General features: G+C 38.9%; 1 protein-coding gene across 6 annotated transcripts in view; it reads left to right on the plus strand.

The window, feature by feature from the left end:
- The window catches only part of GFRA1 (GDNF family receptor alpha 1), a 301,901-nt gene extending 292,909 nt beyond the window's left edge, over positions 1–8,992 (plus strand). For all 6 annotated transcript variants that reach the window (XM_056803691.1, XM_056803694.1, XM_056803693.1 and 3 more), the window contains 2 exons: positions 6,239–6,292; positions 8,115–8,992. In XM_056803691.1, the coding sequence (XP_056659669.1) occupies positions 6,239–6,292; positions 8,115–8,267 (207 nt within the window). In that variant the 3' untranslated portion in view covers positions 8,268–8,992. The remainder of the gene's footprint in view (positions 1–6,238; positions 6,293–8,114) is intronic.
- Positions 8,993–12,159: the final 3,167 nt, after the last annotated feature.

The following is a 12,159-nucleotide window of genomic DNA, read 5'->3' on the forward strand; positions in this document are numbered from 1 at the left end:
TCCAAACATTGAGAATTGTTTGTGTTTTTGCAAAGACACCAGGGTGAGAAATGGAATGTTGAACCAAGGGAACAGTTAATAGTTGCTTTTGGCTGGGATATAGAATGTTTACAAAAAGTATTATATATAAATCTAAAAAGGCAGTTTATTCCCAGTCCTGGGAAGGCCTTAAACCTCAGACTAAGGAATTTATATTCTTTCCCCTAGAAGCAATAGAGAAAAACTGAAGGCTTTTGAACCTAGGAGTGACAAGAGCAGATCTGTGCTTTATGGAAGATTTTTTTGTTAGCTGTGTGAAAATTGGATTGGTGAGGGAAGAGACTAGAAATATGGAAACCATTAGGAGGTTATTACAATTGTAGGCAAGAAACTGAGAATATGAACTAGGGCAGTGGTCTCATGAATGGAAATAAGGGGATGTGAGGCATCTATAGATTCAATAAGACTTGGAAATTGGTTAGATTTTAGGGGAGCAGTGAGAGGGAAGAAGACCCATAGCCTAGAAGAGAATCAAGAATGTTTTTTGCTTCAGGTTATCATTTGAGCAGAACAAAGGCACAATATAACCAATCATATCCCTTCTTCTAGATAATCAGAATCCTTTTAATATAGCCTATGATGGAAACACAATTTTCTGAATGAAAGTAGTCAGTAGGAGTTCTCTCCTCATTGTCCTAAAGGAAAATTATAGAACTGAGTTTAAAGGGATCTTAAGGATCATCATGCTCCCTTCACATTTATGAGTGATTCCTTAATTTCCAGTTGTCATCTTTATTCACCCCAGGACTATTTGCTGCTTGAAGCTAACTTCTCCTTGTAGGTTAGATATTCTTCTGTTTAGGTTTTCATGATTCTGCTTTCTCTGGGTTCTCCCTCCTACCTGTCTGACCCATTCTCCTTTGCTGGATTTTCATCTTGGTTATTTCTACTTAGGGTGGACATCCCCTACAGACTTCTCTCATTTGGCAGTCATCAGCTCCCATACATTTAGTTATCCATTTTATTCACATGATTCCCACCTCTCTACATAAACTCTAATCTTTCTCCTGAGTTCTAGGCCCATATAAATAATTACTTATCAAGCATTTCAAACTGGATGTCCTATATAGGTATCTCAAATGCAGCATGTATAAGTTAGAACACAATATTGCCCCCACCAAAAAAAAAAATCCTTTTCTGAACTTCCCATTGTTTTTAAGAGCACCGCTCTCCTTCTAGTCACCCAAGTGTGAATCTTCTCTCATTCTCAGTTCCTGCTTTGTATTCAGTTTGTATAGTATGAATTTTAGATTTACTCCACCCTGCTTAGTCTTTAGAATTTTAGCAACCAGGAATGTATACACCCCCACTTAAGGATTAACTGTGGAGGAAGATGGTCTATGACCTGCGTGTGCTACCAAGTGACAAGAAACAACTGACTGGCCCCTTGGGCTGTCCTAAGCCAAGTTTAAGCTAATTGGTACATGTGAGACCCAGAAAGTGAAGTAAAGAACTGCCTTTATATATTTGCATCACTTCCTGTGAGAGGGACCTTTTTGCAGACTTTGGAGGTGGAACTTGACTTGGAGGTGTGTGGGACCTCAAACTGCTTCCATGAAGGGACCACATGGTGAGTGATAAGGCTGACTCCCCTTTCCCTTGACCTTTCTGAAGGCACCAACCTCCAAGGAGGCCCCTCATCTTGGAGGAAGCCTTATGGCTGGAAGCCAAGCTAGATTTAATCTTCTGGGAAGGTCCTTTGGGTGAGGCCTCAGAACTCCCCCTGGCTCAGACCAAGCCAGAGCCTTTTCCCCCCTTTCTCTCTTCTTCATTCTTAATTTTTTCCTTCTATTGTAAATAAACCACCATAAAGTTCCATTTTGATTTGAGAATATCATTGGGATTTAGAATTTAAATACCTGGCAACCACTAAAATTATATTCAGTCTCAACCCTAAATTTTACCCTTAATAGTTGCCAATCAGTTGCTAAATCTTGTTTTTTTCCCTCTCTGTACCTCTTATGTAAACACCACTCATAGACCCACCATAGTTCCTGAAGCTCTCAACACCTCTGACCTTGAGTATTGCATTAGTCTTCCATTTTGATTCCTTGCCTCAAGTCTCTGTTCGTTCCAGCCCATCTTCCATAAGCTGACAGTGATTTCCTAAATTGTCTTTCCAACTATGTCACACTTTCATGCCTGTTGAGAACCTCCCCCACTCAACAAACTCCAACTCAATAAATTCCAATGGATCCTGATTACCTCAAGATTAAAATATGAACTACTCTTTGACATTTAAGATTTTTCAACTTGGCTCCTTACAATATTTTTTAAACTTTTAACCTAGGGCAGCCAGGTAGCCTAGAGTCAGGAATATTTTAGTTCAAATTGGACCTCAGATACCTATTGTTGCCCTTCATTGTCTAAGAGGACCAAAATGGTGCCACTATGTCTGTGTCACCATACAGTGTGTCAGATGATGGTTGTAGAAGACCAGTAGGAGTTCAGAAGGCTATACCACAGTAGCATGTGCACAAATAACCAGTCTGAACATTTGTGATGGAAATACCTCCAAAGATGCACATCGTGTGCTTCTTTTGAGCCATAGCAATTCTGCTTTGCTCCTAGAGCACAGCGCCTTTTTTGGCGTGGGCACGCCATGCAGGGCAGTCTTGCACCAGTGTCTCCCGTGACTCACAATTGATACCAGAGTTCTTGAGGGTGTTCTTGGATCACTTCTTCTGACCTTTGCATGAGTACTTGCCTTGTGTGACTTCTCCACAAAATAGTCTTTTAGGAAAATGTATTTTTGGCATTTGAACAACTTGTCCAGCCCATCAGAGTTGGTCTCTCTGCAGAAAAGTTAACATCTTTAGCAGTTCAGCTTGAGACAAGATTTCAGTATCTTTGTTATAACTTATTTTTTATAGGATGTGATGCTTGTTGTGTTGTGTTTATTGTGTTGTGTTGTATTACATTACATCACAGTGTCTTATATCTCACTATACCTTATTTTGCTGGGTGATCTTCAGATTCTTCCTAAGACAATTCAAATGGAAGTGAATCAGTTTAACTGGTACAATGCTGGAATACCATCCAGGATTCATAGGCATACAACAATCAGGTCAACAAAATAGCTCTGTAGAGCTTCAATATGGTAGGCAGCCTGGTTTCCTTCTAGACTCAATTCAGGTGCCTCTTCTTGCACTAATTGGTGCCTTAAAAGCCACCCTCTGTCTACTCCATATTCATCTAGAATGTATTGATAACATAATAAGTTTGTAATAAATGCTTGTTGATTGATTAATTATTGATTGCTACTGATGAGGACTTTGAGTCCCTGCTGATCTGTGACCATAAAAGTGGATACAGCTTAGAAACAAAGGTTTTCCCAAGTGCTATTTATAAAATATACAATATCCTCTGCATGATTTAGGGACTCATTCTGTTCTTTCTCCCAGAGCACTCAGGAAGGATACATGTCGTTTATAGATTATGGTCTTTTTAATAACCATTTTAATGTCTGGACACAATTCCAGTTAGAAGCAGAAATAAACATTTATAATTCTATACAATCTCTTTTGTAGGTAACAGTCCAGTCAAACTAATTTCCTTTTAATGTAGAATATTGTGCAGGGTACCACTTTTTCCTCCAGTTTTCTCTCTGATTTTATGCAACCTTTAATGACCTTTTGTTAACAGAAGCCTACTTAACAGTTCTTTACTCATAATACCTGTTTAAAGGTTTAAATTTCATATTCAAAACTGGCATATACAAATACAGTTAGAGATTATAACACTGCCCAGGTAGCATTAGGAGTGCCTTGACCTAGTATTTCTTCAACCAGATGCAAAAAATGGCTTCTCAACATTGATATTCTTCAGTGTCATTTGCAGAAATCATGTTTGTTTAAGCAGTCCTTGAAGGGGGGTGCTCATTTATACCCGTGGGGTGTAAAGGTCAGGGTAAGCAAGGAGGAGGCTTAATATCTCATTAGCTGATAACTTCTGGGTCTCACTCGTGTCAAAGCCCCAACATCCCAGTGTATACTCTGGGCTTTTATTAGTATTGTTCATGGCTAAGATTTTGGCAGGGCTGGTCTGAGACAGTTTGCTATCTTGGTATTATTGTCCCTTATTATCCTGTTTTATACATATACACATACTTGTTTTATATATATGTTTATAAAAATAATATAAAATAAATATAATATAAATAAAAATAAAAACATAAACTTATATATGACCCTGCATATATGCAACTATATATAGTTTTATATATCTACATAACTAACTATACATGTACATATAGTTATAATAGTGAAAAATCACTGTATATATGTATGTATATATAATTATAACTATAACTAATAGTTAAGAAAAGTTACTGTAGTCTATTTTGGGGTAGGAAAAAACCCCACAGGATATAGAACCAAAGAAGCACAGATTTGGGTCCTGCCTTGCTAGCCGTATGACTTTTGGTAAACCATTAAACTTGCCTTCCTCCTCTCTGAATGGGGGATGATAATGAAAGGTAGTCTTCAAGATCAGAGACAGTCTAACTGAGGCCCTGTTGAAAAATGCTGATGAGCTGTAGAAATAGAAAGTTTTATTTCTGTAGACACTGAAGAGTTCTTTAAGTTGTCCTGCAGTGAGTCTCCTAGGTTAGTTGGCGCAGAACAGTCTGATGCTTCACCCTATTTGTATGGCCATTGTTCATTCTTGTCTCATCTAACCATTCGTGAGCCCATTGGGGGTTTTCATGGCACAATGACCGGAGTGCTTTGCCATTTCCTTCTCTAGCTCAGTTTCATAAAGATGAGGAAACTGAGGCAAATAGGGTTAAGTAACTTGCCCAGAGTCACACAGCTAGTAAGTATTTGAGATTTATCTGAACTCAGAAAGAGAAGGATCCATTGTATCACCATCCATCCTAAATGGTAAGCTCCTAAAGGGCAGAAACTATCTTGTCTTCCATCTATGCTTCTCCAATGTCACTTTGAGGGTCTTATACATAGAAAAACTGAAGATAAGTTTGTGTTGAATTGAACTGAATTGAATCAGTCACCTTCTGGCATCCTAAAAAGTCCAGAATGGTCAAACTGGAAGAAACCTTAGGAGGAATCCAGCTGTTTCCCTAGACAGATAAGAATATTGATGTCTAGAGTAGTCATTTGATTTAGGTAACTGGTTAAAAAATGGCAGAGCCAAAATAAACAACATTCAAGTTACCTGATTCCTAATCTACTGTTTTCTGTTTGTTTTAAACTACCAAGTATTTGAAAGAGTTACAGATTCCAACCCTGCCAATAAATCCAGGATGAAATAAAATGTGGGATGGGGGATGACCCTAGAAATGTTTTGACAACTCAGTAATTTTAGGGAATCTGAAATGGAGATACACAGGCACGCTAGAGGGTACCAAAGGAATACAGAGAGATTGCCACCATTTTGTTTTTTCTTCTTTTCATTGCCTTTATGGCCATGAGGGTCATGTTATATTTCTGTTTAACAGTAGTGGTTTTCCAAGAGAAGTCAAAGGTTACCTGATCCTCTCAGAGAGGGATCCCAACTGGTCCATAAGTGAGATTTCTGTAGTATTTGCATATATAAAATAGGGGAATTTGCACATATTTGGAATTCACTTATCTCTTTCATTGCTATCTCATCTAAAGCAGAGACATTGTTTCCATTCATTGCATGGAGGGTTTGACATGGGGGAGAGATTAGGGGACAATTCAAGGCAAAGGAGGTGGTTCATGGAATCTTTTGCAGACCAAAATGTGATCTATCCACTGGCAGAGGTTAAGAACCTTTACTCCTTATTAGAGTGTAAGGGATGCCAACAGCCCAGGAGCTGGGGATTAGCTCTGCCATTAACTCCATGTGTGACCTTGAAGAAATCATGGTCTCTCTTTTGTGCTTTAGCTTTCTCATAAAGGAGTTGGAATAGTCTCAGAGACTCCCTTTACTTCTGTATTCTAGGGATTTGCCAGAGTTCATACAGAGTGCCTAATTATTCATCATGAGCAGCTTACTCCCCTCCCAGGCTCTGGTGCCATCTTTGATAAATAAGAGATTTTATATTACTTGAATATTGAGCTGTTATGGATGGGAAACGACCCCTCCTGAAGATCAGCATCTTAGAATATTATAGTTAGTGAACAAGATGGTCATCTACAAACCTACAAAAATGAAATAATAATCTGTCCAAGGTGAATAACCATCTTGTCTTATTTTTTGTGTCTTTCCTCAGGCACAGAAGCTAAAATCCAATGCTTCAGGAAATCCACACCTCTGCCTGGCTGATGTAAGTCCTTGTATTTTGCAGTACTCTTTTGGGGGGCCAGGGCCCAAAGTCTTTAGTGCTGTTCTGGGGAGGGCGAGGGGTGAAGAGAATCCTTATTCATTCCTCACTCAAAACTTGAGTCCAGCCATCCTGTCCTGGTACCTTTTGAGCAAGAATGAGCTTACGTATCAAAGCTCTGAGCTTGGAGGAGCCCTTCCGATGACAGTACTTGTCCATAGAAAGAACCATCGTTGTAGTATCCTGGTAAACAGCATGTGATGCTTCTGATTCTCAGGTACATGGAAACAACGTATAAATACCTGATTGTGCAGGTTACAGGGTAATTATAGTTGTGACTGTTAAGCATACTAGGTAGGGTTGGGGAATTGTGGAATTTAGCAAGCCCGAACTTAAAGGATGACAAAGTGCTTGCTTTTGATAAGTAAATTGACAGCCACATAAATCATTCCCCACTTAGTACAGGAAAATCAAACGTGCATCATCAGATAAGTGATAATTGAATGCTTACCTCTTTACCTGATGAGTGTTGGAAGTTCTTCCTCATTAAGGTGATCCCAGGGCCAGTTTGAGCTGCCAGATCAAGAGACAAAAATTAGATTTACTTGAATTTGTGGCACTTTGGGCCAGAGGTACACATGACGCAAGGATGGGGAAGAGTAGGCTGCAATGACTGATCCTCCAGCCTGTCTTTGCAGAGAACTAGGGTAGAGGAGAGAAGAACAAGTGGACCACATTACCTTTAAGATTCTATGGGCTCCTCCTTGATGCATCCGTTTTAATAAGGGGTTGTTTAGAAGCCAAAAGAGTGAGTTCTTTTAACCCAGGCTGATTCTAGGGTCTCAGGATTAATTTAAAAATAAGAGCATTGGGCTTGGGATGCAGGAGACCTGAGGTTCTCATCTCTGCTCCAACATCTTGGCTTATTACTGCACACGCACACAAAAAGAAACACTACCACAGCCCTGGCCCTCAGTCTCCCCATTTCTAAACTGAGAAATGGGTTAGAGATTCTCTAAAATAAATTCCTCCTAAATGATCCTTTATGTCATTCACAATGACCTGAGGTGGAAGTGGATTGCCTTTCCTACCCACTGAGCCTCACCTATAAAACTAGGGGACTGAACCAAATGACTTATAGAGACATAAATTTAAAAACCAAAAAGACCAAAGAGACCATGTAATGCAATCTCCTTATTTTTCTGATAAAGAAACAAATTTAGTCAGTTAATACAAACTCACCTGAATAAAAAGTGGTGTAGCTGGTATTTGAAATCACATCCTATGTTGTGAGTCCTGCACTCAAACTCTTTGAGTCTAAATGCTTAATATTAGCATTTCTTGGTACTAAATGGGTTATGGGACTTCTCTCACATTATAGCCCTTTCCAGCACCACTTGGTATTCTTTCCCCTTCCATTGGAGAAGTCAGTAGGTTAAGCTGGCATGATGTAATTGAATACCAGTGATGGAAAGAGCTAATTTAGAGAAGAAAGCCCAAACCCAGCAGAGACTTGGAACATCCTCTCAGTTGGTTCCTCTTCTCCTAAAATGATTTTAGACAGAAAAGCAATCAGGTAGTCATTGGCTTAAAAGATTATGTAGTGATGATAAAACAGATGTTTAGCTTCATCATTCCTCATATTTAAAACGTTGCTGCTTATTAATCTAATTAATTAAAGATGAATAGAATAATGGAAAAACTCCAGATCCACTTTGATGAGTAACAAGGGAACAAGGCTTAAAAAAAAGTTTAGGTTTAGATGTATGTTGGGGAAAAGAAACTGAACAGCAGGTGACTGACTACAAAATATCCTCTCTTTCAGCGGGATTTTGAGAAAGACAGAGCTGGGGGCTCCAGCCAAATGGCCTCGGACTCAGCGGCCACAACCACAAGCTGGAGTCTAAGCAAATTACTGATCCTGGCCATCACTGTACTGAAGACCTTCTTGTCCATAAGTCTGGCAGAAACATTGTAGCCCTATTAACAAACAAAACAACCACATATGGACGTGTACAAAAACAAAACAAAAAACCAAGCCGTTTCCTGTCCTCTGTTGTCTATCTGAAATTCCACTTTTAAAAAGGGAGCTAAGTTGAAGCAGTCTGCTAAAAGAATTTCATTCAACTGGATTTTTTTTTAAAGAGAGCTTCTTGTGATATTTAGGGGCTTTTATGGAATACAGATACAGTGCTACATTCCAAACCCAAAAGGCTTTTGGGCATGCTGTATTTTAAAGAGACAGTATGTAAATTTGGTTATTAAAAAAAAAACAGGCTTATTAGTACTTTTTTTTTTTTACAATGGTTTTAACCTCAGCCTTTATTTGCAAAGGACTAAGTTCATTTTCCTAAAATTCTCTTTATTTCATTTAACAGCTTTGGTTTCAAATTAAGTGAACTTCAGACTTAACGGGGATGCCAGGCTTTTGTCACAACGTAAAGGTTCTTACCAAGAGTGGACTTTATGAAAACATTTCCTTCTCATAGACTGCTGCTGATGTTAAGCTTTCTAAATGTATTAGCATCCTCCTTAATGTTTATGAACTCTTAAGTGGTTTTGCATTCTCTCCTGCTAAAATATGATATGTCACATACAGATGTAATGTATGTTTCTCAGTTATGATTTCATAAAAAAGGGGGGTGGGAGTTTGCAACTTGCTAACGGTATGTTAATCATTTAAATACACTCATCTAAGCCTTATATGAGTGAGAATTCCTTACACTAACAAGAGTCAGACATAATGGAAGCTTAACTTCTAATAATCTTTACATTTATGAGATTATATATAGAAACAAATTTTACTAAATGGTTTCAAATGTTGGCTTTCTATATTTTGGACCTAATAATACTATCCCCATTTTTTACTGTTGGTTTAATACAGAATATATGGACTTCATTTCCCTCTCATAGAACTGTTTTATCTGCCTAGACTAGTCACACTATAAATATAAATCCTTAAAAGCAGAATTTTAGGAGCCTTATGCTTCATCAGAAAGCCCTGCATCACATGATGGTAGACAGGAAGGGGAGGAAATAAAATCCCGAGGCTCATCGGGGACGTTCCTGAGCTAGCCAGAAGCCCCCTCGGAAGGGGGAACGTTGGCGGGTTCTAAAATGGTCAAGAAGGTCCTTCCTATGCCCCAATTGCCAGTTCCCCTAATGGCATGGTTCTGGGTTTGCTTCCCTTAACAAAGGCAGCCCTTACTGGACGAGGCAAAATTCTCTCTCGCATCCTTCAAGCATCTGCATAGTTCCTTTCCTGAGGCTTGTCTTTATTCTCAGCAGTGACGGCTTAGTTACTCTTACAGGCAGTTATGTCTAAATGATCCACAGCAATCCCGTTTTATTGAGATGCATCTCCTCCCCCATCTTTCCCTCCCCCGAACCCCGTCCTTGACAGGCAGTAACGAAGTTAAAGCAAAGGGTTCATTATGCTGGTTTTAGAGTCCTGAAGTAAAACTTCTGTTGTAATGTACGGGCCATCAACATCCTTCAGCGAGTAGAAGACAGTGGAAAAAATAGAGATCCTTCAATGACACGCTGTAGGGCTGCCTCTGTGTGCTGTTGGCAAAACCCTGGTCTGTAAGAGCTACCCTTTTTTTTAGTGGATCTAATTCTGAAATATGTTTTTGAGGCCTGGATATTTGGGAGGGAAATTAGATGTAAGGAGTATTCTGGTGCCCGTGCAGGAATGGGCACCCCTCTAGACCGAGGCACCTCGATAGTGGCGTGATGCTCTGGTTTCATGTTGATAAATGGATAAACTGCAGTTTTCTTTTGAATGTGGCAGAGACTTTAGGGGAAGAATCCAGCCTTGGTGCCCCTCTCTTTAAGCATTCACATTCCCCTAACCCCCGAATGCATGCTTCTGCTTTCTTCCGGAGGGTTGGTCAAATTATTAAAAGGGAAAAAAAAATAGGATGAGAAGGAGGGAATGTCTACTCCACGAGGTAAAGACCTAGTCTTTTAAGAGTAATTGAGTTGAAGCCTAATAAGATATGAGAGCTTTCGAATGCACGCTTCTAACTATAATTGCCAACAGTCTGCAGTTACAAATAATGGTCTTAAGATAAACTTGATAATCATGAAGCCTGTTTGATGTGTGAAAACTTTCTGAAACACGTTCCTTGGAATGCACACATTGTGTTGAAAGACCTGGAAGGCTAACAATTAGTACATATCTCTTAAAGGACATATTTTGCTTTAATTACGCTATCTCTGTATCTACATTCAGCTAATTACATATGGGTCTGATGCAGCATAGGCCACTATAAAAAGCTATTGATTACTTCTGCTGTAAACAGCAGCTCTAATTAGCTTCAGATGACCAAAGAGGAAATGGTAGTTATCAGATCTAACAAGGGTCGCCTTCAGTAATAAGCTCATGGATATAAAACAGACATAAATTATATTTTGAAGAGCCTCATCTATCACCAACAAGAAACTTCTTGTTTTTCTTCAAAGCCAAAAGCATATTATAGTTTCCAAATCCTTCATTTGAAAATAAATTGCTCATTAAACAAACAGGATGTGGGAACGGATTCCCAGTGTCCAATCTTTTATTGAAGGTCTTATGGACTTAAGCCAGTCAAGATTGGAATGAATTCTCTCCAGTCGAATGTGACAATGAGTGATGTCAGTTTAACATGGTAACCTTGTCAACAATATCATTTGCACCAGCTCTGGAGTAAGCAAATGATGGAGTTCTTTTTCATTGATTTGTATCCATTGAATGTTGACAAAACAAGGGCCGGGAAAACTCAAGCATCCCCTTTCTTAGTTTTTAGCTTATGTATTTTTGGAGCCACCAAATAGGATAGTAGCCTATGGGAATAGGGGAAGTAACAGTTGATTCTCAGACTGAGGGTGCACTGTGAGTTGCTAGAATGAGGTTGGTTTTAAATAGGAATTAATAAACATGTAAGGGCAAGTCCCAGTGCTGGGAAAGTCCTGCTGCCCTTTTTGATTCAAAGAAAAAGCAATTTTGCTAAAAGAATTAGAAGCACATTCCAATTTGACATTGACTTTATTTGACCAATGTTTAGTCTCTCAATTATAGCACACAAAAGGGAAAAAAAAAGTGCACAATGTAGTGGGGATGCAGAATGCTGACCACATGCCTATTTTACCCTATTTGTTTTGTCCAAATATTAATAGAAATCTAGGACGTGAATTGCAGAGAATATTTTTGGTTAGAAGTAATAATTGTATCTCTATTGCATATAGTTATTTGACTGGGTGGTTTCTATTTAAATTGTAAAGAAATCTTTCTTCTGAAGTGAACACAGAGCATCAGATGAATGACTGTGCAGTGCCCCTTTCAGAATTGTTACCTTTATTAAGAGCAGTTCCTACCTTAAAAGTACAGAGATGGTTAGTCTCCATTGCATCATAGTCCCCACATGCTACTTTCTGTTCTAAATCAGATACTCCTTCCTAAACACTCCATCTGCTGAACGAGGGAAGTGGGAGAAGAGAAGCATTTTTGAATCAGTGTGTGTACTTTGGAGGGGAGGGGGAAGAGAATGGAGGAGCAGTAGGAGTTTATATAATTAGCAAATTCTTTTCTTAGGTTCCAGCTTAAAATGGATTTCTGTTTTTGTTTATGAAATAGTGGCCTCGGAGGAGCTGCTTTTCTGAAAATAAGTTCTCATTCATGTTGCCAGACGTGTACCACTTTTTTTGAATCAATGAGCTACAATGACAGAAAATACCACTCGACTAAAAAACATAGTTTTTAAAATTCCCATACAATGCAATTCTTGTCCCTCTTGATAAATTTCCTCCTCGAGATTCCCTACCTTACCTCTGTGATCTTTAGTAAAGATAAGCAAGACCTTGGGTCCGATCTTCCAGGTTTAGAATGA

Source organism: Monodelphis domestica, chromosome 1 (assembly GCF_027887165.1).
Source record: "Monodelphis domestica isolate mMonDom1 chromosome 1, mMonDom1.pri, whole genome shotgun sequence".
Taxonomy (NCBI): Eukaryota; Metazoa; Chordata; class Mammalia; order Didelphimorphia; family Didelphidae; genus Monodelphis; species Monodelphis domestica.